Source organism: Nelumbo nucifera, chromosome 4 (assembly GCF_055504915.1).
Source record: "Nelumbo nucifera cultivar China Antique chromosome 4, China Antique-T2T, whole genome shotgun sequence".
In the NCBI taxonomy this organism is placed as follows: Eukaryota; Viridiplantae; Streptophyta; class Magnoliopsida; order Proteales; family Nelumbonaceae; genus Nelumbo; species Nelumbo nucifera.
Genome location: NC_142652.1, coordinates 20582843 through 20609859, shown reverse-complemented (window position 1 = coordinate 20609859; position 27017 = coordinate 20582843). Strand labels below are relative to the sequence as shown.

The 27017-nt window shown below is 35.4% G+C and overlaps 3 protein-coding genes across 7 annotated transcripts; all 3 read right to left on the bottom strand.

Annotated features, from left to right (window-relative positions):
• Positions 1-702: 702 nt before the first annotated feature.
• LOC104597951 (ATP synthase subunit gamma, mitochondrial) lies at positions 703-6901 on the bottom strand. The gene is made up of 9 exons (XM_010259756.3): positions 6369-6901; positions 4820-4863; positions 4557-4709; positions 2725-2838; positions 2493-2620; positions 1940-2062; positions 1732-1851; positions 1247-1368; positions 703-1032 (listed from the first exon to the last, which is right to left on the bottom strand). Exons 1-9 carry the CDS (start codon positions 6461-6463, stop codon positions 963-965), a joined length of 969 nt encoding a protein of 322 aa, XP_010258058.1. The 5' UTR covers positions 6464-6901; the 3' UTR covers positions 703-962.
• Positions 6902-9026: 2125 nt separating this feature from the next.
• LOC104597952 (ureide permease 1-like) lies at positions 9027-13649 on the bottom strand. Of its 3 annotated transcripts, none has more exons than XM_010259757.3 (8): positions 13419-13649; positions 12968-13263; positions 12122-12260; positions 11806-11980; positions 11489-11532; positions 11295-11395; positions 10650-11024; positions 9027-9454 (listed from the first exon to the last, which is right to left on the bottom strand). In XM_010259757.3, the coding sequence occupies exons 2-8, from the start codon at positions 13208-13210 to the stop codon at positions 9305-9307; spliced, it is 1227 nt and encodes a 408-aa protein (XP_010258059.1). In that variant the 5' UTR covers positions 13211-13263; positions 13419-13649; the 3' UTR covers positions 9027-9304. The 3 variants fall into 3 exon arrangements, with proteins under 3 accessions (XP_010258059.1, XP_019053470.1, XP_019053469.1); XM_019197925.2 differs by having other exon boundaries at positions 12968-13225; positions 13419-13559; XM_019197924.2 differs by lacking the exon at positions 13419-13649 and having other exon boundaries at positions 12968-13340.
• Positions 13650-19716: 6067 nt separating this feature from the next.
• On the bottom strand, positions 19717-24389 carry LOC104597953 (ureide permease 2-like). Of its 3 annotated transcripts, none has more exons than XM_010259759.3 (8): positions 24238-24389; positions 23141-23443; positions 22292-22430; positions 21949-22123; positions 21496-21539; positions 21290-21390; positions 20535-20909; positions 19717-20092 (listed from the first exon to the last, which is right to left on the bottom strand). In XM_010259759.3, exons 2-8 carry the CDS (start codon positions 23375-23377, stop codon positions 19937-19939), a joined length of 1227 nt encoding a protein of 408 aa, XP_010258061.1. In that variant the 5' UTR covers positions 23378-23443; positions 24238-24389; the 3' UTR covers positions 19717-19936. The 3 variants fall into 3 exon arrangements, with proteins under 3 accessions (XP_010258061.1, XP_010258060.1, XP_088742612.1); XM_010259758.2 differs by lacking the exon at positions 24238-24389 and adding an exon at positions 24003-24201; XM_088886486.1 differs by lacking the exon at positions 24238-24389 and adding an exon at positions 23868-23891.
• Positions 24390-27017: the final 2628 nt, after the last annotated feature.

The following is a 27017-nucleotide window of genomic DNA, read 5'->3' as shown; positions in this document are numbered from 1 at the left end:
TTGAAGTTCAAGATTCAGTATCCATGTAACGGAACTTCTCTGTGCCGCTCAGCAGTACAACACGAGTTCAAATCTGCGCCCCACAACATTCCACAGCATATTTCCGCCGTATATTGAGAATATCTCCCAAAGATAGTACCAAAACCGATGATGAAGATGTTTCCAATACACAGGAATGTGCTGTGGGACATTGTGGGGCGCCCCGGGCGCAGATGTGAACTCGTACAACACAACCATGAGAACAGAATAAATTAATAACCTCAATCAATTTTAGCTCTTTTAAATTATTAGACAAAGGACTCAGATTGTATAGAGCCTTATATCAGATTTCAGAACTGCGCCCCACAAGGGGGCGCCCTACAGTGTCCCACAGCACATCCCCTGCCGTGTATTGGAAACATTCCCGATGATGTCGGGACTGGTACTATTATCGAGAGATGTTCCCAATGCACGGCGGGGGTGTGCTGTGGGACGTTGTGGGGCGCCCTCTAGCGGGGCGCAGATGTGAACTCCCCAGATCAAGTCTTCTGTCCCAGAGTAAGATGATTAGGACCCACCATTCATTGATTATGAGGATCCCAGACTGCAACTAGCTGTCCTCTGCCCCCACTAGCCAAGCCAGTCCCGTACAGGACACATAAATCCATTTAGCCAATGAATCAAAACCAACAAAGAGAACACCTAATCTACAATCTTTCCTCGTGCATGAAAAACAAGGCCTATATTTAAACTACGAAACGTAAGGATCCTTAGACCAGTAATCAAATAAGATTACAGATTATGAGCTCCACAAAGATGAGACAAAAAAGATGGTCACCAAGAAACCTAAAATTAATTTTATTTTGGGAACATTATTGCAGTATCTCAACAAAAATCTTTAGTCAGTAAAGGGTACCACCAATTGTAATCTCCTACTACGGTTTTATTTTCACAGTTGTCAAGTAGACTTGGACTTGGCAAGATTAGCCTTCAAGTGCTGAAGCTCCAGATATAATCTCAATCAGTTCTGTGGTAATGGATGCTTGGCGTGTTCTATTAAACAAGACCACAAAAAGGAAAAAATGATCAGTCACTGCACAAATATATAAAGACAGGAGAAAGAAAAGTAAAAGAACATGGAATACAGGATTTCAGGCCTCAATTTAAGGAAGTGAATGATGCACCATGGTCCCAACTAAGAATAGGACAGTTTAGTTTTGCACTATTCTTTTTCTTTCAGTATGGTAACACACACACACACACAGACCTGTTATAAGTAAGAGTGAGGCGGTCAAGCATTTCCCCAGCATTTCTGCTAGAACTGTCCATGGCAGACATCCTTGCTCCTTGCTCACTGCATGCATTCTCCAATACCGCATTGAACAAAACCTGTAGAAGCGCAGATCTCAGAAAAGCATCAGATAAATTATGCAATAACCATGGTAGTTCTGGTGTTTGGCACAGAATAAGATTGTCCTAAGATTTGTTGAGAAAAATGTCTAAAACACCTCTATGGAAAAAAATTAGCACCTCCAGGTTTTAATATGCACAGTAATATAAAGAAGAATTAAGTCAGAAATGGAAATTGGACTGCTACCTCTTTTTAGCTTCTAAACAGGGTCACACCTAAATTCTTTTTTTTTTTTACCAGTGGCTATAAGACAGGTTCAATTTTATTCTGCCCCCTTCCCGGAGAAAGGAAGAAATGAAAGAGAAAAATGTATTCTTCTCTCTAAAAGAATAAATACTTACGCATGAAAATTGGAATTCAGCAAGATTTTGAAGAATTTCCCCTTTTGTCTCACCGCCTTCAATTTCATAGGAATCAAGGTCACCAAGTTTGCCTCCAGATTCAGCTTCTCTCTCCACAACCTAATCACAGAGAAACTTTAAAAAAATTTCGAAGAATGCTTCTAAAACCAGCCAGGGTACACTATAAGTATCAAATCAATCTAGTCACCTCAGGAGATAGTACAGTTGCCACTGTTGGCACAAAAGAGACAACTGAATGGAACTTGTTGAAGACAATCCTCAAAGCATCATATTCAACATTCTTTAATATATCATCTGCAAGAACTGCAACCTGAAAAGGAGGACAATATGAATTATTCATGAGATAGAAAGATAGGACAATCTTATCAAAGATATACTGCAAGTAAGCATTAGCATCTCATAGCCCACATCTTATTGGATAAGCAGAGCCATCAGTGACCTCCTTGTGAGGAATATTGCAACAAATTTATTTATTTTGGAAGGAGCAGGGATTTCCAATTGAATTTGAATGGAAGGAAGTAATCACCAATAACCCTATTGCCAAGAACCTCTCTCTCTCTCTCTTTCTCTCTCTCTCTCTCTCTCTCTCTCACACACACACACACACAGACACGCGTGCATGCACGTCTCTGTGCCAGAGTTTAAAAAATGATAAGAAAAATTATAATTCCCTGAATTATAACATATCAAAATAAATTATGCTTCCTATGACAAAATAATTGACATGGGAAGAAAATAACCTGGGTATAGTTCAAAGGATTCTTTTGCAGCTCAGTTATAGATATATCAATGTCCTTCTTTGAGTCACGTACAAGTTGAGCCTTTGCTTTTTCGCCCAAAATGACATACTTTGTTTCCTTGTCAGGACCTGATGTCAGAAAATCGAATTTAAGTTTGCAATAAATTCATTATCCTAGCAGGCATTATAATAAATAAACAAATGGCAATAGTACAGATGTTTCCTTGCAGTACCAGAATTCAACTTGTAAAGAGCCTTGCTGATCTTGACTGATGTAGAGTTTATTCCACCACAAAGACCCTTGTCAGAGGAAATGGTAACAATAACATTCTTCTTGACATCAACACCTAACATTACAATTAACCAAATAAAATACAGTTCAGAAATAGTATCTTACCGAAAGTATGATTTGTGAAAGGGAAAAAAATGAAGGTGATCCATAATATAACAACAAAGCCTGCATTAACACTATTAAATCAACAAGAATTATTTTCTCTTCTTTGTTTTTTGGTAGAGGGGATAGGAATTGGTAATGATTGTAGGAAAAATAACACAAATGAGGAGAGGGAAAAACAGGTTAAATGTAGGACTGAATGACCTAGGAATCTTCCATGTGGCAAATGAGTTAGTCCAAGAGGACTCCTGGTACTGGTGTATTGCTCTTCCCACTCTATATTCCTAGAAAAGGGCCCAAAAGACTTGCTATATTTTCAAAAAAGCCAACCTTTTATGGACAAGTTTAAACTAAAGCTTTTAATGGCAAATATTAATTGAGAAAACTTGACGTAAGGTGGGGTGCAGGGCCTATGTGGACTGGAGGTTTAAATATGTGGCAAATCCAGAGGGCAACCATTAAGTGGATGGTTCAAATTAGTCACACCATGTAACCATATGGGTTATGGGATGAATATAATAGGTTGTGTAGGGAAATTCCCTACTTGACCCAATATGTATGTATTATGTAGATACCAATAACATCCTGCCATTATTTAGATTAGCATTAGCATACCTCAGGATAAAAGAGAACAAGTTGCTCATAAAGGAAGCCAAATTAAGGGTTACTTTAATACTTTTATAATATTAGTCAATTTCTGCGAAACTTTCTGTTTCCACAATGCCTATACATTGGAAGATTTGCTTTCTGAAACAAACATCTCCAAATTGAAGGCTGCAAAAAACTTGTAGGCCCCTGATAGAGAACTATTTACTTCAGCCTTTTCAGTCATACTTTTATAAAGTGCCCAAACAGAAGTGATCTAATCCCTGCTTCTCTCTTTGAAAGCTTGAATAAGCCCTCAATTTGCAAGGTTCGCCAAGAAATTGCCAAAGTTCCTTCTCTAGGGGAACACCACAAAATGTGATTACCAAAAGCATTGGAAAAAGGCCATAGTTCAATCTCCAATCAATCATGAATTGATAATTACCACACTTTTAGAAACCCTTCAACTACTATGGTACTACCCAATGAAATTATATCATTTTAATTTTCCAAGTGGTATCAAAATGCACAACTCCTTGTCTTCAGACTTCAAAGGTATTCTGTTTGAGTAATGGGTATATGTCATCCAAAATTCAATTAATGCTATTCTAAAGAATATTCAGCCTCAAAAATCTTAACATTTTTCAACTAACAGGATAATCAAGAGAATGATGCAAACCAAAGTTCTTTCTTTATAAGTAATAATAAAATTACTAAATTATGAAAAAAGAGGTCTGTTCTCTATTTTTCAGTCACCAAGTCAACCACATATTCCTAACCCAATTTGCATAAATACTAATAATGTTTTGGGTCTATTTGCAAGATCTATAGAGGAAATGATTCTGGTGGTGCAGCATATGAACAACTTCAACCACTAGAAACCTAGGGCCAAAGAATAGAACACATAAAAGAAGTACACAGAAAGAGAAATTACACTTTAGATAATAAAAGTCCACAGAACTACAAATTATGTAGTCTGAGGCTCTAAACATTAATAAAGTAATACCACATTATATAAAGAAGCAGGCAACAATAGGTGAACTTGAGCATAGCAAATGAATGCTGGAGGTTCACAGATAAACTTACTAGGAGTATCACCAAGAAGTGCAGTGAATGGTTGCCATAGGCCACGTGAATTTTCTGCTCTAACTTGAATTGCTCGTAGCTTGGAAGCTGCCACCATTTTCATTGCCTTTGTGATTTTCTGAATATTTTTGACACTCTTCATTCGATTTCTGACTGCATAAGAAAGATAAAGACATGTAACAACTCATTTAGTAAGCACATTATAGTACTGAAAAAACACAACAACCTGGCAGAGAAATTTGAAGTAGGATGGTGATTCATACCTACTTGGGTTGAAATAGAGCGTGCGCCATGAGGGGCCAGATCACTGCACATCCCAAGCTTCAGTAAGTTGACTGAAATAGCAAATAGAGGCACCAAAGAATTTGCAAATAGACACCAATAGATATAATAAGAAATAATTATTGTATCTATCCTCAACATTCTCTTAATATCAGCATTAGTAGGAAAATTCGAAACTAAGGGGTCTAACTGTGCCAACTATTGGCACCTGACACAACACATCTTCTAAAATCTAAAATCTTAGTGATGCTCCAAGCTCAGTCAGCAAAGAACCTGAATAAATATTTCCAAGCATAGTGGTCTCATGAAAGACACATCCAATAAGGAGTTAACACTTTCACCTTCAAAGGTTCTCTTTGGCATCTTGTTTTTATTATATTTTCAATTACCGTTTATCGGTGTTTTCAGCACACCATTAGTTTTGGAGGTTGATATGATGGACACTTGCAGACATAATATGTTTATCATATCCACATGTTACGAGTTTTTAAAGAAATATCATTAGGTCAAATCTAAGTAGATAAAGTCTAGTATAAGGCAACAAATGCAATTGCCGGATTTGTGACTTACCACAAGATACATTTTAAATACGACCAACCATAAGACATTCTGCAATAGTTTTTGCATAATAAACTAGCTACCTATGTGTGCATAATCAGATTATTCCCAGACCCCGAGCTCCAATGAGCACTATTCCTTGGGAAGTTGATCCTAATCCATGGATCAGTCAACCTGGAAATCTCAGATAGACTCCATAAGATGTTGAGTTCCATAGAAGGATACAATATATGAATTCACAATTCTTGTTCTCTATATTGTAATAAATCAGATAATTGAGAAAAATGGAGACATTACATGATTTTAGGAAGAACATCATGTTAATTTTTCCCAGTATTCCTTTTAAGAGAAAGGTTTAAAAAGAAATCCCACCTCTACCATGCTCAGAAGTGAGAGAACTGACATTTAACATCAAATTAACTTTCTCCAATTATAGTTTCCGTAGGAAAGTCAATGACTATAATAACCTACAATGATATATTTGAACCTTCTAACTGCTACTTAATAATAATCTAAACAGCGACGCCATACATATCCATTACTGCCACGATAGAATGGAATAAAAATCTATCCTTCTCGTCAGTCGTCACCGATCTAACCTCTAACTATAATCATATAGTTTCTTTATAAAATAAATATCCGTACGAACGAATGTTATTTATACTTCTATTTAATTTTCTCCCTTGATGTAACCGTAGTAACAGCCCACAATGAGAGGGGAGAAATGATTAAAGAAACACAATGAAGGTCAATAATAACGGTAAAAGGTGTCCATCACAAACCGGGTGCAGAGATTGATGATAATACTTTTAACATTCACATACAATATAAACCATTTGAGCTTCACCAGCTACAAATTTGCACGAAATGGATAAATTAAATTTGTAGAGGAACGCAGAGATCCGAGAGGATGTAATTGCCATCAGTGAAATCGAATCGTTTAAATCAGGAGAGACTAGAGATATATCTTACTCGGAAAGGATAGAAGATCGAGCGGCATTCATGGAATTAGGAGAGATCATGGGGACGAAGCGCCTCCCTTCTCGTCTCAGCGCAGCCATCGCCATGGTTGAACTTGAACGGCGTGTTTTAGCTTTTCGTTCCAAGCTCTTTTCTGATTCTGAAAACTCTCCTAACCTTCTTTCTTTTTTCTGGCGGACGCAGAGAACCTCACGGCTTTGGCTTCGATTGCCCCGGTTTAAATTTTCTTCCTGTTCGAAGCTTCTTACTCATTATTGTTTCGAACTCCCCAACTTTTGTAGGTTTTTCACTTTTTTGGGTAAAATTTTAAAACCTCCCCTAATAATAATAAAAATAACCTCCCCTGAGGTTTCACTTTAATGAAAACCATCCCTCTAATTTCAAAAAAATCTGCAATTACTTCCCTTTCATTTTTGTTCGAGTGACGGAAACTTCAAAAATTACGAAATTTCTCTTTCAATATAATTCAAAATACCATATTTGACCTTCTAAACTTCACTAGACTTGGTGTTTTTGCAGAGAAAAATTATTTTGCTACTCTTTTCAATTTGACTTGGGGGAATTTTTTAATTAAAAGTTGAAAATTCTTTTGAGGTATTTTAGTAAATATCTATCTGAATTGATAACTATAAGGGTAAAATGGATATTTTCGAAAAAATTCATTAGGCCAATGTTTCGTGAAGGAAAATAACAAAATGGGAGCTTATGGTATGTTTTTTCAAAATTATATGGCAGGAAAAGTGAACATAGGGGAGCTTTTTATATTCTACCTTTTTTCGGTATTTATTGTATTGTAAATTTTACATTTTGACTTTTTGAGAAATTACCGAAACGCATTTATGTGTTTGGTTTGAAGGAAAAAGTAGGGAAAGACAGGGAAACTATACAAGGTTTGTAAAGGTTTTCGTACTTTTTCTTTCAAACCAAACATAGCCTAAGAGATCTTATTGACAAAGAAAACCCATGTTCTTTGTTTCAGATTTATGTGGGGACCAAAGAAAGTTAATTTTCCCATCTCCTAGGTGGGTTAATTAACTTTCCCATCTAGGAAAAAGTTGCCAACACCGATGGAACAAAAATGACCCTTTTGATAATAATATATTTATGGCTAAAATGGCCATTATCTTATTTACCTGGAAAATAAATGAACATGGGTAAATAACTTATTGAAAAACGAATGCATTTTTAAGGGGAAGTGATTAGGGCGCTACCATTTTTCTTAAGCGCCCATTTGGGAAGACCTTTGGGGAACAACCTCTCATGTATTGATCTGGCCCCACATGGAAGTACAAATACAAATAAAGACAAAATAACACAAAATACAAGATTTTGCACTCTACAAGTACAAATGCAAATATGTACAGTGCAAATACATATAAAATAATACAAAATACAATGTTTTCAACTTAACATATTTGTATTTGTACTCCTTCCAAACTGAGCCTTAGTGAAAATTCAGAAAACCAATATTGGATTCGGGAGACAAAAAACATGGCTGTAAATTAAAACTACTCCAAATAGCGTGTTTGGAACACAGGTGCTCAACAACAACTCCAGATCTCCTGCCCACGCCTACCCACAATACACTACCACCGTGAATTGCGAACATCTCCCCCTGCATAATTCTATGCAGAGGATGAGATGTTCTCTATTGAGATAAACATGGGCAGAGTTCTTATGGAGAGGAGATCTGGACTCCTCAACAACCATGCCTCAATCAACATAACGGGAGTCCGGATCACCTTCCAACCCTCTACCAACATGATCTTACACTGCACATTTCATAAATGACAGGTCCCACTTTTATGATGTATCCCAGTCTCATGGTGAGGTGTGTGAAATTGATAGAGGGTTAGAACGTGTTTTGTTGGAAGAAAGATCTCCACTCCTAAATGGGGCATGTATAAGCCATTAAGTCCGGCTGATCATCAATGTGGCCTCCTAAAGATTAGTGAATTGACCTCATCCATCTAAGTACCAGGATTTCAATTAATCCTAGCCATTTAAATAATACACGAAAAATCTCTAAAAAATTCAAACCACATTATCGCATACAACATATGATCTAGACCATCAAGGTAGTTTCATAAAACCAGCCAATCAATTTCAATTCTCAGCCATCCAAACGGCATGCCAAGACTTCATCTAATGTGACCCATCTAAGATCAGTGAACCAATCTCACAAAAAATTACTAAATTAACCCAAATTCTAGGCAATCGAAGTGGTGCCCCAGAACCTTATATTAATTGCATCCATCCAAGTTATTTACCAGATTATAGTTGAAATCTGGTGCATCACTTGGATGGTTGAGATTATTTCATAGATATTAAGAGAATACTTCATCAATGGCTCGGATCTTTGGGTTGATTTAATACAACAATGGCATCCAAACAGACTGTTGGGCTTCAAAAGTACAATATATGTTTGCAGCAACCAAACATGGTAGAACGTTTGAACAAATAGCAACCAAAAGAAAGAGAGCATTCTATTTTATTTAAATCGCAGCTATTCTACATGTACGGTAAATGCACTCATAACAAGCACGTTAGGCTGTGTTTGGTTGCAGTGCAAATGTAAAAAAATGCAAATTCTTGTTTAATTTTATTTTGGATTTTACTTTATTCTGCTTCATATCTTAATTTACTTCATTTGTACTGCAATCAAACAAAATAAGCCAAAGTTTGAAATAAAATAGGTCAGAATTTACACAAATCATTTGCACTGTCATAGTTTTGCATCAGTGCAAGTTTATTTACATTGCAACCAAACGCAGCCTTAAGAACATTTGATTCTGAAGGAGGACTCAGACTTGAGTGTCAAGATTTTGGCATCCAACCTTGTCAGTTTTCTTTGATCACAAAACTTGCTTCTGCTTTTCATGGCAATTTCTGTATACTGATGAGACTTCTGCTTATTAATTTCTTATCTACCGATTCCCAGATGATGCCATGAGTATTCCTACTGCCACAACAAACATGAACAGCATACTTACGAGCAATGCATACGTTCTTCTTGACGACCTTCTGTACTCTCCAAACAGAAATATACCCCACAAGGTAGCCACAAGTGGAAATGCCTAATAGTTTGATGCGCAATTCATGAGTAAATGTACCCGATTTGAAAGAATGAAAGATAGGTTCTTGTATATGTTGACATACAAGCTATATAATATATGTTGCTATAGATGCACATAAACATAAAGAGACAATGGCATATTAGATGTCTATTGATGCATACATACAGGCTCATTGCAATGTTCCAAAACAGGCGTTTTAACGCGGCTCTGTTTGGTTGCATGTAGTGTGAAGTAAAAAGAATGGTTTCCAATTAACATGCTATTATAAGGTGTTTGGTTGCATATGAAATGGCATTGGAAAATAGATATTTTCTAGAAAGTGGGTAGTAGTTGTAGGAAAAGGACAATCCTAATTTAAAATTTTCCAGAGGGTTGGTTATCTTGATTCAAAACTCGTGAGTTTTTCAGGTTTGTTTTCCAAGTTGGACCAAACACCACAAGATTAGGGCAATAATTCATTTTCCTGTTGAATATAGTTTTCATAGGAAATCATTCATTTTCCTTCATATTAAGTTCAACCAAATGCAGGCATAATGATGACTACTTGCACTGCGGTAAACAAATACTCTCATGGTGCATTTATCTTGTTGCAATTGATCCAGGGTTGGCCTAGTAGATGGATTTCCTTGTGTTCTATATGAGCCTGTTTTTATGAGCAACTTTTAGATTAAAAAATTGGAGATTTAGAGAGCTATTGTCAATTGACAAAAACTTCAAAACAAGGTTGTAATAGGGATGACATGAACTATGGGAATCTGATACGTGGTAAATCAAGAGGTTCCCCTACAGTTGAGTATGTCACGCAAGGAAGCTTCCTCCTTGAATCGATTCTTTAGGTTTTGAATCAGATCTTTTAATTTTTAAGTATTAAGAATAAGTGGAAAACTGGGTCATTGCTTAGTGTAATTGTAATTTCTCAGGCTGACAAGCATGAGAATGTAGGTTTGAGTCTAAAAGCTATCATTTTCTGTCAAAAGTTAGGTCTGCATCCAATCCACCCTTCCAAAGTCTTCTGGATAGCTGGTACCAGCATATGGGTAATGGCCTTTTAAGAATTAAGAAAAACAGATTGCATAACATGATATCTGGGGTTTTTACTCATGGCAGTGGAAAATTTGTAAGGTATGAGACCCAAACAAAAAGGAGAGTAGTAACAGACTAACAGTAGCTCCCTATCTACACAGTATATACTAACCTGAGCAGCATTGGCTGCTGCATATCCTGCGGCCTGACCCCCCATGAACAGAAAGCCATTCCCAAATCCACACAATAGCCCTGCCAAAAGGGCCCAACTTCTGCCACATGAATCCTTAAGATAAGCTGTTAGTGATGATTGCGGCAGGCCAAGTATGGGATAGTAGAGGAAGTTGATATTCAGAACAACGGCAACAATAACAAAAGATACTGAGAAATAGAAAAAAGCAGTGTATGTGGCCAAATGTGTAACCCCTTCTTTCATTGTGTGGAACTGATCATTTGTTGCCAGGTTGAATGCAGGTGAAAATAGTGCAAAACAGACACCAGCAAAGAAAGTGATGCTCAGTCCAATCAAAATACTCTTCCCAAGCACCTGCCAGACCAGTAGCCTTGTTAGTACCCTAGGAAAGGAGATCAGTACTTGGAAGACTATAAACTATAAAAATGTGATGAATCTGACTATAGAAAATTCCCACTAACATGTTGATATGACTTTCATTTTATATACATGTCAAATTGTAAATACACAGTTTGCAGAAGTACAGAGACATTTATGATATTTATGAGGAATGCTTATACATGTGCATGTGTATGAGTACCTAAATATCATGTGGGTATATTGCCAAAATGTGGAGTCACCAACCTTGATTGCTCTTTTGTTTTCAACTTCTATGAGGAAGTCTGCAGTTCCAACTTTTGTTTTCTCTGTAAGAAGATTTCCATTCTCCACATCTTTCGTACCATCTAGCATTTTCCATTGTTAATGGAAGGTATCATATATTATCCACGTATTTAGAGATGGGGGTCCAATGAACCCAACTAAACAACATTACTTACCTCCATTTTCAAATGTTTCTTTAAGCAATGGAGAGTCTAGAGTCCTGGCACAGAATGAGTATTGAAGTATATCATTTTATCATGAAGATTGGATGATACAAAATAATAACAAAACTAAATATTGATTTAAAATGTGCAAGTTTTATAATGTATTTAGAAACCAAAAGAAGAGAAAACCAATGAGAAAGACCATTGGAGGATTTATGAGCTTAAATGATGTGAAGTTAGTATCACTCAATCAATGACAATCTCAAAAGTCGGTTTCTCAGTTATATCTTTGGGAAGACTTTCCAGAAAGAACAGACAATAAGACATACCCTGTCCCAGTCTTGCAACCATTTGAGAAACCATTGAGCTTTGCTTTGTTGTCTGCTGCATTCGAGGAGTTAACAGCAAAACCAAGAAAAACTGCAACAAGGAAGCATCCAACACCAGGGAAAAGCACCTCAGCTTTGTTGATTCTGCCATCTAAGAAGTAGTTCAAGGTTGATCCTGTTACATTCAGTGTGATGCTTGAGTTAACTATGTACAATCTGATTTAAATATGTTAAGATATCCAAGCAACCTCACCAAAAACTTTGTTTCCGTATCTGTTTGTGTGTGTGTCTGTGTGTGTTACTTAATAAGATGTACCTATAACAACACTTATGCTTGCTGCAATCACCTCCGTTACTGAAAGACCAACAAAAGCCCAGGCAAACTGTACAGCTAAGTCCCCAAGGCTCAGAACGATCCCACTGGCTAGTGCAAATAAAACACAGGGCCAATTGTCCTACATCAAAAGCATCAGAATGTGAGTTTTATTCAGGATGTTTAAGTAGTTTCCTCTGTGGAAGTCATCAGAATGTGAATTGGGGGGTGGGGATTCCTTCATCCTGTTTTCACATCCATTCTTGTTATAACAAAATGAATTATTCCTGTTAGCTTTTTAGTTTAGGAACAATGTCCCGAAACACAGACTACAAGGCTGCACCATCTAGCTCGTCATGAGGCTCTAAGTTGGTGTGAGCGAAGAATGACCTCTTATACAGTTACTGTGACCAGGGAATACTCTTTTAATTGAATAATGTTGTGGGTTGTGAAGATGAAGAACCCTTGAATTATTGCAAACCAGATGTCCTACTCCATCTTATAACTAATCAGATGTCCCATCTGCAATTCTCAATGAAGTTTTACTCAGTGAAGAACCACAAATAGTTAATGACAATCACTCTTGAAGAATAATAGCAAGAATAGAAGTTACAGGAGTAAAAATAGAATGATCTCTCCCACTCAAATCTCCACCCAATCACATAATACCTTCTTAAGAAAAAATTGGAAGAAAACAGATACCTCATTCTTCCATTGTAAGATATCAAATTCAACAAAAAAGAAAAAAGAATATCTCAGTTCAGCCAAAGCCCAGCAAATTTTGCTTGGTGGAGTACATAAAATTAGTGATGCTTACAAGAAAGAAAAAGGTGAAAACAAGGAACTCACTTGAAACTGAGAGAGCTGAGTGATGAAATTTGGTATGCCGGTTTTGCTGTCACCAATCTGCCCAAAGGACAAAGCAATGATCACGGCAGCCAAGAGATTTGAGATAGAATAATCAAGGTAAGAATGCTGAGGAAGCCGACCCCTTCTCTCTAAAAGAGTCATTAAAGCAGGCCAAGTGCCCAAGCAGAACAGGGCAAGCGACATGCAAATTATGGCACCTTCTTTACCCTCCACTGTATACATCTTCAACCCTCTTAGCTGAGCGATATATCAAGCAATCAATACCAACAAAACTCCTGCAGAAGTAATCATAAGAACAGAACTGGGCAGTAAGTCAGTTACAGAAAAAGAGGTAAGACTCTTAGATATATAACCATTTCAAATCAAAATAGACCCCAAACCCATTGTCTGCAGGGAAGAGAAGGGAGGTCATCTGAGAATCGCAACTCACCAGGGAACTAGAAAACCCGAACACAGAAGAGTTTGAAGGCCACAGGCAATCTCTACATATCTATATATGAAGTTCCCAGTTCTACTCTGCTAATGCTACTGATACAGCCTTCGATCAGATAAAATTACTACTTCATTAAACAAAGTTAAAATATACTTAACACATTTTCATGTAGTGATACAATCATGATAAGTTTGATGGAAAAAAAGTTCAGTTGACACTTAGTGGTCTACTAAGAAGCACATGTTTGTTGAATATAAAATTGAAGCATCAGACACAGAAAGAAAACAAAGATCTAGCCCAACTTGTATTTTCAGTAATTATCGATGTCTCTGGATAAAGAATAAACCAAACAACCAAGCATTTTTGGACGCGTGCAAAGAAATGAAAGGGAGGACTAAGGCCATGACCCACGAATAGAATTCCAACTAAGTAATGAAGTAAAAAACAAAAGTGTCCGGTTAGACGTCAGTATCGGTTCTCCATTTTCCGCATCGCTCATCTCGCAATGACCTGTTTAATGAATCTGCTTCGGGTTCGGGTGGTCTGGGGCCCACATAACAGAAATACAGAAAATCCCGACATATATATATATATATGTTTTCATAAAAAATAAATAATATAAATAATATATTTATGAATACATATAATACATAAGATCGGATTTTGAATCAACCGGATCATGATCCGGTCCATGTGCACCTTACATTAAGTGGGGCCACAGCAATGCATCTAACTAAAGCCATGATTTCATTATTTTAGCTCAGAGCTACTTAGAGTGGAATAGCTGATTTGTAACAGGTCAGGGGTGTAAACGGAATGAATTCAAATAATATCAGGCAATATCCAAATGTGAATTTAATTAAAAAATTTAATATCTGAATTCGATTCAATATTCGACGGATATTAAAAATTAATATTTGAATCTGAATCCTATTAAATATTCGATCCAATTCAAATTCGATTAATTAATTATTTTAGGTAATTAATAAATATTTTATTTATATAAAATATATAAATATATAAATTATTTATAGAATTTAATTATTATATATACAAATTATATAAAGCATTTAAAAATTTTATATATTATATATAAGAAATAAATAATCGATTGAATTTGAATATTTATGGAATGGAATTAGATCATATCTGAATTTAAATCCGAATAACTTTTTGGTATGATTAGGATATCTGAATTCAACCAATTAACTATTTAAATTATCAAAATTTAATTCAATTTCAATTATGTCGAATCTTAAATTTGAAATAAAAAATTTTCGAATACCATTGACATCCCTAACAAACACACAAGAGATGGGCCTATTAGGATTTGGTGGGTCCTGAACATTCTAGTATAGGACAGGTGGCAAGTCATATGCCTCATATACATTCAATGGTCCCTCGTACAGCTATAAATTATAAATTGGACCCAAGCCTCCAACTCTAAGCACGAGAATTACCAGACAAAAGTAGAAGAAAAATCAATATGACTGACAGTGTTTATATAACCAAATGAATGATTTATTGGAAGGATCAACGTGTCAAATCAATTGATGGGGCATTTGCAGGAAGGGGGTGAGGCTGGCAGTGGGTAGGGACTGGGGAAGGAAGCCATCGATCCATCCAAAAACATGTGCGAGGATTATGTGGTAGAGATCAGGATAGGGATGGAAGATATTTCCAGAAACTATCGCCAATGTATGCCTAAACAACAAGCATTAAACAATTAGAAAAATAGAGGAAACCAAATTTATAAACGTGATTGGTTGAGTAACTAACTACAAAACAAATTTAAACCAACTCAGCCTATAGCCTGGTGTCATGACTTGGGAGGCTACCAACCATGAACCATCCCTTATTTCACGGCCATGTGCATGCATGACAAGGAGAGAGAGAGGGCATAGTTGAACTGCCATCCAATAATTAATTAGGTGTTTGGCATTAATACTGTTTTTTCGGAAAAATAGTATCACATCAGTATTATGTCTGAATTCTATTTATTTGGAAAATGGTTTGGTTTAAGGTTCAAAATATTCATATGTATCATGAGCTTTTCGATATGTTTTTATAGAAGGTGTATCGGGGTTTTAATTGGTTTAGAGGGTGAACGGACTTAAACCAATTCCTCTGAACTGGATTTGAAAAAAAGCTAAAAAAACCACCAATACTGCCTGATACGATTCTACCGGCATATCAGACGTATTAATATGTTGAACCTTGATTTGGTTAGCTGTTTTTTTTTTTCAAAAATGATTTCTCAGGCCATGTCTTGAAATGGGGAAATGTGTGGTATTAGAAAACACTATTTGTGGTATTTTCTGGTTTTTTTACCGTTGATAGTAATATTATGCTGACATGGCATCGAAAAACATTTTATGTGACAGTAACGACAATGGCACCAAATAAATAACCCAAAAAATGTTTTCTTAATTTCTGAAAAAACGATGTCCATGCAACACCATTTTCAGAAAATGCCTCTCATTTTCATATTGAGGATGCAAGCTCAATGAGTGTTGCTTTGTTCAACTTGTTCTTGAATGTTATATGAAGGTGCATTCCTCCGGTATGGACCTTATTATTTTCACTTTATGGGCCCTGTATACATGCATCCTCTTATAGGGCTTTAATGACACAGATAGATTGAGAGAGGAAGGGTTTTATGGTTGTATATACTATATAGGACACTAGGGTTTGTGAGAGGCTGAACATCAACAGCCTTTGTTCTTTCATTGATATAATAGATTTCTACTCCTCCCTTAGATAATAGACATAAGGTTGAACCACATTAAAGGGGGGTTTTCCGTAATGGAATACATGTTGTAGGCCACTAGGCCCTGATGTGTTTCAAAGCCTTGAGATTTGGAATACATGTATTTTATTAAAATATCTCAAATCATTGTCTTAAGTGTTCTAACAGTAGGGATGTAAGTCGGGTGGATTGGGTCGGGTTTATGGTCAATCTAGGCCCGGTCTTAAAATTTGAGTTTAAGGTTCGAGCCCAGGTTCAAACTTGATTTTTTCAACCCAAGCTCAGCCCGCACAGTAATTTATGTAATATATATATATATATATATATATATGTAGAGTTCATATTTGCGCCTCACAAGGGGGTGCTCCACAACGTCCCACAGTACATCCCCGTCGTGCATTGGGAACATCTCCCGATGATATGTCAGAAATAATGATGTCATCATCGGGAGATGTTCCTAATGCACGACGGGGATGTGATGTGGGACATTGTGGGGCACAGATCTGAACTCAAATATGTATGCAAAATATGTATACAAATATGTATATATCTATATGTAAATATGTATGCAACATTTACATTATTACATATATACACATGTATGTATAAATGTATATAGTTGGGCCTGGATCGGGCTACCTAAGGGCTAGGCCCAAAGCCCAGCTTGAGGACTGAAAATCCAAGCCTAGCCTGTGTAAAATTCTGGATTGGGTTGGTTTAGGCTTGGGCTAGGCCCGCCCAATTTGCACCCCTATCTAACAGTATGATGGGTTTGAGAACATAAGATTTTAGAACCAACTAAGGGGTGGCTTGTTGATATGTTAGCTGGTTCGTTTCAGCATTGACGTGGAATCAATTCCTGCAACCACCCATTTGGGGAAAGAGGGGTTATTAGTGGTACGTGGCACCAAATACCCAGAAAAAAAGAATATAAGATTTTTTTGTAGTTCAAATTTTGCAAATATATTCAATTCCAACCCCCCCCCCCCCCCCCTAGCTCAACCTAAGATGCACCATTAGGAGTATCAACGGTATTCGAAAATTTGATTTTGAACTTGAGATTCGATATAATCAAATTGAATACGGCTAATTCAAATATCTAATCACTCAAATTCAGATATCATATTCTACTATTCTTATCGAATAGCTACTTGGATTCAAATTTAGATATGACCTAATTTGATTCAATAAATATCTGAATTCGATTGATTATTTAATTCTTATATATAATATATAAAATACTTAAATATTTTATATAATTTATATATAAAATAATTAAATTATATAAATAATTTATATATTATATACTTTATATAAATAAAATATTTATTTTATATATTTATTAATTACCTAAAATAATTAATTAATCGAATTCGAATAGAATCGAATATCAATTTTCAATATCTGATGGATATTGAATCAAATTTTCTGATCAAATTCAAATTTGAATATTACATGATTTCGATTCGAATTTGATCCATTTACACTCCTATGCACCATTCCATAAAAAATGCATTTTCTCTGTGATGTGTTTTGGTATCAACGATAAGAGCCACAACCACACTACGAAAACACCTGAAACTTTGTGTGCTGTTGAATCACTGTTTTTTTTCTATTTATTAATCGTTTCAGATATCAGGTTTGTCATTTCATAACTCTTTAAGTCTTATGGGCCAGTATTGGACTCAAAGCCCAGTCAATAGTTGGGCCGGAGTCTAAAACTGCCCATGTCTGAAAATCAGCCAAACTCATCTTTCGAGCAACCTGTTGGCTTATGATGCATTGCTACAAGCTTCGGATCTGGTAAGAGCAATGCCATCCTTAAGGTATGAACTTCGGATACAAGAAGTCGCTCGTTTTCATAGATTATGAGCAACCAGCACAAGACATTTTTATAGACCATGGTTTTTAAAATTGGATCGGATTGGATAATCGAACTGTAAAAATTTTTTAATGGACAATCACAGCCCACAAGCTGTCAGACCAGTCAAGCTCTCCTGGTCCTGAATCTCTTGGATTATGTAAAGATTTCTCATGCAAACGGGTCTCATACCACCTGCCGCCCATAACATGTAGCAGAGAGAACTCGGGCCACTGAAAACTCCCTTTAAATTAAATTTGGGGTTCACCCTTGGTTTGACCAGTGGGTCCACTGGCCCACTGCAGGCGGCTCTAGCATAGGTCGCCCCTTGCTTTTGGTCTCTGTGTCTTAATGCGTTGACTCCAAAGAAAAGCACACTTTGGAGTCAATGAGGGGTTCTTTCCAAGCAACAGTATGAATTCAAAGATGTTTAAGGGTTGCTCTGTGCTCATTAGATAATAATGGGCCTCTAGGTAAAAGATCATTGTTATTCATTTTCTTTTTTTTTTTTTATCTTTTTAAAACCTCGGTATATTTCGTAAGGATTAAAATATCGATACAAGTGATGTGCATGCGTCCAGATATGGGTGGATATACTGATATAAAAGTTTTTTTTTTTGAAAACTTTATAACACACTGCAGCACCCTTTAATAACTGTAAAATTAAAAAAAAACATAAAAAATAAATAAAAAACAATGTTTTATGGTCATATTAATATGCACCAATACCCACTTGAGGGTGTGAAATATATCGATATTTTAATCCTTGAAATTTTACAATACCCTTTTATTCTGTAATGATTAGGGCAAAAACTTGGGCCTCACAATTACTTACTTTGGGTTAATAAGAACAGATCCACTGTTGCATGGTGCTGGCCCTTGCAAGTTAATGGGGGCATTTAAAGGCATTAGAATTTGTCTTAGGAATGCTAATATAAAGGGTCATTTACATAGACGCCCCCTTTAGTCTGCATTTTGCAACCATTTTATTTATGATTTTTTTCATAAATGGGAGTAACGAAATGACATTATAACATCCATTTGATCAAATTAATCAAAAGAGAAATTACAAAAGAAACCCTGAGCCTATGCTATTTCTCGTTTTCTACAATCACATGGTTGGTTTTGTTTTTTAAAAACACAAAACAACTTCATAGCAAAAAATAATATAATTTTGCTAATGTGACAGTTGTTTTTGGTTTTCAAAAAACAAAACCAACCATATTGTCAAACACCTCCTTACAGTTTCAAAGTTTCAAATAGATTTGTCACCAAATGAAGTTTCAAGAAGCAATAATTCGTGTTCCTTTTTTTTCTTTCCCTTTTTGTTAATATATACAAAGAGACATGGATACATTCTTCGGGTTGTAACTTGTAACTTTGTAACTCTGCTCTAATATCTCCATTTGTCTTCCTTCCCTTCATACTGTGTGCAAACAAATGCAGCCCAAATTCACATGCTCAACCTTCCTAAATCTTTTAGTCTGTTTACACGAATATACATGCCAATCCAAATTGGAATGCTTATGCTCAGTTTGAAAGGAGCACAAATACAAATTTGTAGAGTGCAAAACCTTATATTTTGTATTATTTTCCACATCATAGGTTTTCCCTTTGTATATATTTGTACTGTACATATTTGCATTTGTACTCCTTCCAAACTGAGCCTTACGAGTAATCAAAGAAAGAGAAAGAAAACATGTATTTATTGAAGTAAAAGATATCTGATAATAAATGCATTACAATTGATTAAAGACTTCTTTTCCAAATGGATGCCTTGAAGATTAGTTTACAATCTTTAGAGCATTTAATCCTTGTTCAATCTCTTTTGTCATGGTAACTGCTTTTAATTTCCATGGAAATTTCTATAGATTTAAGGATCCTGCATTTCTATGCTTATTAACATTATGTTTTCCTATGTCCTGATGATGCCATCAGCACTGCTACAGCCACAACAAACATGAACAACATGCTCGCGAGCAAAATATATGTTCTTCTGGATGACCTCCTGTACTCTCCAAACACAAGTATGCCCCAAAAGGTGCTCACAAGTGGAAGTGCCTGCAATATATGCAATTTAAACGAGTAAATCGATAGTATTTAGATAAACAAGAAATGCTTGCATATAGCATATTAATGGAAGTGTATATATGTAGATATGCATGAACAAATACATTAGCTTTTTATTTTTTAACAAAGGCATTAGCTATATAACTGAACACTTCAGACTATTCAACAATACAACATTCAAGGACAATCATTTCCAATAATCTGGATTACCCATAGGCCACCAAATGTTTTGACCACATTCAGAGTTCCATTTCTTCACACAGTGATTATTGGTTCTGCATAGGCAGACAGCTTTATCTGCCCTTGCAACAAAACCTGGGCGGCCCAGTATTCAGGTAATCCTGATTGATGGCCAAGTTTGCTTCATTCTTAATTTTCATTATGTATAAAGAGCCTTAAGTGTAACACATTTGCATTCACCACATGTACTAACCTGTACAGCATCAGCTGCAGCATACCCTGCAGCTTGACCCCCCATGAACTGCAAACCATTCCCAAACCCACACAACAGTCCTGCCAAAAAGGCCCAATTTCTGCCATTCCAATCCCTTAGATAAGCTTTTATTGATGATTTTGGTAGGTTGAGTACAGGGTGGTAAAGGAAGGTGATGTTTAGGATGATGGCAATGGCGAAACAAGAGGCCGAGAAATAGAAGAATGCAGTGTACACGACCAAATGAGGAACCCCTTCTTTCAATGTGCGCCACTGGTCATTTGTTGCCAGGTTGAATGCTGGTGAGAAGAGGGAGAAACAAAAACCAGCAAAGAAGGTTATGCCCAGTCCAATCAAAATACTCTTTCCAAACACCTGTTAAATAAGAGGAGCATCAGTTTAGTCTAGCTGCTATTCAAGAAAGAGGATATTTTTGCCTAGATCTTGGAAGCAGTAGCAAATTAAACACATAAAAGAAAATAATAATCTTATGGAAGTAAATTCGTACTGATATGTATGTAATGACATGTATTATACACAAAAAAGAAACACTAAATCTAGACAGTCTAGATTTGCTGCATTATCTGTCCTTAATGCATCCGGAATAATCAGTTATCATCTACTGAACAAGTCTTGGTGGCATCAATGACCAGTATGCGTGTTTTTATGAATATGCAGGCAGAATGGTGCTCACACATTGTTGAGTTCCCAAAGCAATCACATTTGGATACATGTTAAAGTGTTCTAACACTAACCTTGATAGCTCTTCTGTTTTCAAGTTCCACGAGAAAATCTGCCGTTCCAAACTTTGTCTTCTCTGAAAACTTATCTCCATTCTCCAGATCCTTTGTCTTATCTATCAGTATTCAATGTTTCCAGGAAATGTTGAATATTACCAATTTGTTCAGCAATAAGAGACCGACCCAATTATCAAATGTCTGATCTCCAAAGAGATACTTACCATTGTTTGGAAATGTTTCTTTAAGCACTGAAATTTCTACATTCCTGACAAATGTTGAATTTTGGAGGATGTAAGTTTTGTTATGAAGACTGGATGATAGGATAGGAGGTGGCAATAAAAATTAAATTTTGTTTCCAAATATACAAGTAATAGGGGAAAATGGAAATAGTTTAAAGTTTTGTATGAGAAACTTAAGAATGGACAGAAATATAATAAACCTGACAACCAGATATTGGAAAAACAGAAGATATGCTAAAGAAAGAGAAAACCTGTGACAAATTCCAGTAGAGCATTGGTGAAATTAGGTGATATGTGAAGTTGATTTCACCAAAAAATATAGATGAAGTAAGAGCAGCATGCATTAAAAAATAAGATTGACATGTTAGGGAATGTTGGCTATTGATACTTTCTAGTCCTATCTTGGGAAGATGTATAGAGAGGCTAAAACTATACCGTGTTCCATGCTTGTAATTATTTGACAGTTCTTTGAGCTTTGCTTTATTATCTGCTGCATTGGAGGAGTGAACAGCAGATCCAAGACAAACTGCAATCAGGAAGCATGCAGCACCAGGGAAAAGAATCTCGGCTTTGTTAATCTTGTCATCTAAAAAGTAATTTAATGTTGTTCCTGTTGCATCCAGTATGGCGAAAGATTTAACTTTTTGCCGCAATATTATCTATTCTAAACATTTATACACAGAATGTAATACTAATAATGTACTGTGATGATACAGCATAATTTTCAAAGGAATCTCAATGATCTATGAAAATGTAAATTGTTTCAAGTAAAATATACCTATAACTACAGTTATGCTTGAAGTGATAACCTCTGTTACTGACAAACCAACAAAAGCCCATGCATATTGGGTAGACAGGTTCCCAAGGCTAAGAACTATTCCACCTGCCATTGCAAACATCACACTGGGCCAATTGTCCTGCATTAAAGTGATAAAAAATATTTAAGATCAAGTTCAAGTGATATGTGTCCAAAATGAAATAAAGAGATGGACTATACTTCCTAGGTAAAATAAAAATTGGCCCCATAGAGCAATAACTAGATCAAAATAATTGGATCCAATCTTGTTAAACCATTGCATACCAAATTCAGCAGGATGTCTACAAGAAGCATTATATTTTAGAGTGAAAATGAGTAACCCATGAGATTCCTGGTAAATTGAAACCGAGATTTATTAAGTAGTGTAATGTATCAGGCTAGGAAAGATAAGATAACTGTGACATGATCACTGCCATGAGACCCACATTTCTCCTGAAACAATTATGCTTTTATGGTGCTTTATCGCCATTCCTACAATACTTAGTAAAGTTTGCACAATAAAGAACCAGAAAGAGTTTATCTAGATAAATGTATACTGACATACATAGATATGATATATAATAACCAGATATATATGCAATGCAAACACATACACATGAGAAGTAGTTAGTAAAAACAATAGAAGAACAAAAAAATTACAATAGCAAAATCTCAAGCTTGAATTCACAACTTAAACTGCAAAGGATCAGACAATAAATTCTTCAACAGTTCTACGCTGAAATGGGCCAAAACGTTATAAAACTAGCTTGATATGGGAAAAAACCAAAAGCAATGATAATAAAAAGAGAAAGTAGAAAAGGAGGAACTCACCTGAGAAAGCTGAGTTATGAAGTTTGGCATGCCATGTTTGCTTTTGCCAATCTCCCCAAAGGTCAAAGCAATTATTATGGCAGCTAAGAAATTTGTGATGGTGTAATCAAGGTAAGTATGCTGAGGAAGCCGACCCCTTCTCTCCAGAAGAGTCAATATAGCAGGCCAAGTACCCAAGAAGAAAAGGGCAAGCAACATGCAGGCTATGGCACCCCCTTTGCTCTCCACCACATACATCTTCAACACAGCAAAATTGATACTCTCGATTGAAAGGGGAAGCAGAGAACCAACACAAGAAAAATCCTGTAGGAAGAAGTAACCATAAGACCCTACCCTCTTATCTCCTTTTTAGTGAAATTTAGCAGACCACTGCCTGGAAGACAACAGTTGGCAAAAAGATACTTTGAAAAAGAAAGACAGATCCTCATAGTATGATTGCAAAATTGAAAGCTCTATCAGCCTTGAATACTGGAACAAAACTCTTAAGGAGAACTTCAACAAAAACTACCGAGGAATATCAATCTGTAAATTCCCTGCCCCAACAGTATTGTAGTAAAACAAAATTTGGAATACCCAGTTAAGTTGAAACTCCCCCAATCAATCAACAACAACACCTATGAGCAATAAATTTAGAAAAAGAAAAAAAAAGACCATCCACAGAAAATAAATGAATAAGGGAATACATGAAAATAATTATAGTGCAGACACTATCAGAAGCCGCACTTATTGATCCTTACAAGGAGCAAACTAACTGCAAGGAGAAGAAAGAAAGACACTACAAGAAACACTGTACTTCAAATGGTATATAAACCAGGCCAAATGAATAAAATCTCCAATAAACATCAATATCATAGATACCAACCTCGGATTCTCTCCAAAAGTCGGTTTATCTTTCTAAAGCCGATTTAACAGAGTTTTCTTACTGATCGTACAACTTTGAAGTAAAGTAGTTGCAGAGAGAGATGGAAGCGGAGCCCAAGACACCAAGAGAACTCAAAAGATGCAGGTGAATTGAGATGAGCTCCGAATCCTCTTCAACTCAGTTGGGATAGAATCTATTGGAATAAATATAATCTAAAAAAACAGATACAGTATACCTGGAATCTTTGGAACCATGCGAGGGAAGTCCTTCCTCCCGCCGAAAAACAAGCAACTTCGTTACTTCGTCAAACTTTCCGAGTCAACCAATCGCTTTTCCTTATCTGTCAAACTGGAGTGAGTTGAATTTGATAAGTAGCTTTATCCAGCACGACAACCACGAATAGTAAGGAATTGACGTCCCACAGAATCCAGTCTCTCCATGTCTCCATTTGCTTTGATGATGACGACCATTTTGATCTCATAAACTTTTTTCAGTCTTCAGTACCAAAGTTGATGTTGATGACTGTGTAGGGTCGGATCCCGTCCGGTTATATCAGGCGTCGGGATCAGTACGGGATCTGCTGTTGGCACAATAAAACGGGCTACTTAACCTATCAGTCTATCACAAGTGGAGTTGAGACCTGCCAACAAAACACGTCCCATGATGAGATGTGCGGTATTAGATGAAGTTGGTAGCTAGAGGGTTGGAACGTGTTTTGCTGGCAGGTGATCCGAATTCTCACTAGTGGGCGTATCCATCCTCATTCCTCATAAAATTTGTCCTCTGACCGTAGGAATTGGGATCTGCTCCTTGCAATAAGTTCCTCGTACCGACTTTACAGCCACATCCCATTGTCATTCTGCCCACACAAATTATGCTCATATGTTTCCAATTTATGGGGTAGTGTATTGTGAGTAGACGTGGATAGAGTTCTCTTAGAGAGGAGATCTAAAGTTTAATTAATTAGTGGGGACCCATACAATGTATAGGAAAATCCGAATGGTTGAATAATTTTATTTATTATTAATTAATTGATAAATTAATAATCAATTTTTTCTGTTAATTAATTAAAAGTGTTCAAAGTTATTGATAATATTTAAAATTTTAATAATTATATTTTTTATTTAATGTTGATTTATAGAAAATAATTATTGTTAATTTATTATCAACAAATATTTTTTAATAAATTTAATTTTATTAATCATTTGTAGTAATTTTAATAACTATAATCATTTGTAGTAATAGTTTGTTAATTTCATTATTTTTAAATGAAATTTTGATTGATTTTACATAAATAAAAATAATTATAGAAGCTAACATTTTTATTAATTTCACTAATAATTAACAATTATATAGGAATGGCAAGGGGGCAAGGCACCCCATCCCTATCCCCACCCTGTAGTCAAGACATTTTACCCCATCCCCACCTTGTCCCTATTGTCAGGTGGGTTCAGGGCAAGACACCCACTCCTCGTTTGGAACAGAGAATCCTTGAATTTCTCCACCTCGTCCTTGATGTCATATGAGTTCAGGGTAAGGCACACACTCCTCATCCAGAACTAGGAATCCTCAAATTTTCCTTGCCCTATCCCTAGTGTTGAGTGGGATCAAGGCAAGGCACACACTCCCTGCCCAAGGTTTTTAAAAACCGTTGTCCGGTTTGATGATTCGACTGCCTAGGTCAGTAGTTCACTAACCAAGTCAACAGTTTTTGGCCAAAAAGCAATTTAAGGGTGAAATAGAACCAGTCAAGTGATCAGTTCCCAGTTTTCCGATCTGATCATCCGGTTCGATCCAGTTTTCAAAACATCGCCCCCTCAACCCAATATTCAATTTGATGATAAAAATTATCAAAAGGATAAATTGAGTAGCAGCCACATGGTAAATTTCTATAAGTACTCTAAATTGTCTTTAATTTTCAAAAATGTAATTATATGAAAATTTTGGAAAATTTATTACACTTGTGTAATTTTGAAAATATATTCAAATTTATTTTTAAATTATCATTAAATAATTTATTTTCTTTTTAAATGGTTTACTTACAGAGTTATACTATTTTATATTATATTTTCTAAAATAAACTAATCAATAATTTCTCTATTCCAATATTATACTAATTTATATTAATAATTTGTATAATTATTGGTTCAAATTATAGTTTTCCATTTTCCATAGTCATTTATCTTTAATAATTTTCAATAATTTATAATGAAAATTAAATCAATTTTCAATAGTTTTCCAAAATCTATCAATTGTACTAATTTTTTCTAAAATTCATTTCCCAATCATTTATTTAATACATTTTAAATAAACTTTCAAAAATTTTATATCTTTTAATTTCCAGAGTGCTACTTTACGAAAATGTAGTTTTATGGAAAATTTTGGAAATTTTGAAAATTTTATTACATTTGTGTAATTATGGAGATTTATCGAAAACTGTTTTAAATTGTTATTTAATATTTATTTTTGCTAGGTAGTTTACTAACAAAATTATACTAATTTATCTTTTATTTTCTAATATAAATTAATTAATAATTCCATTTGCCAACATTATAATATTTAATTCCCCATCTACATTGGCTTATTAACTACAATAATAGCAATAACTAAAATTTTATACTTTTTAATAATTGTTAAATATAATTCTTAATTTTATAGAAATAAGTTAAAGAGTTCAAAATGCTGTTAATGAACATGAATATAACAACATTTACTCAAAATACATTAAAATTTCATGATGAGTTAATTAACAATAATATTTTTTAATTTTTTGTAATTTATTAATCATACTTATTAACTTTGGGCAATAACACTATTTAATACTCATTGAATATGGGTTGGATTAAATATTAATAGTATTTAACTATTTTTATTAATTAATATGAATATTTTAAATGAGAGAGAGAGTGGATATAGATTGGAGAGATTTTAGGAATTGATTGGGGAGTGGGGTAACATGATACGTTTCTAATGGCTTAAAGGAGATACCTTAGGAGAGTGATTCTAAGAATATTT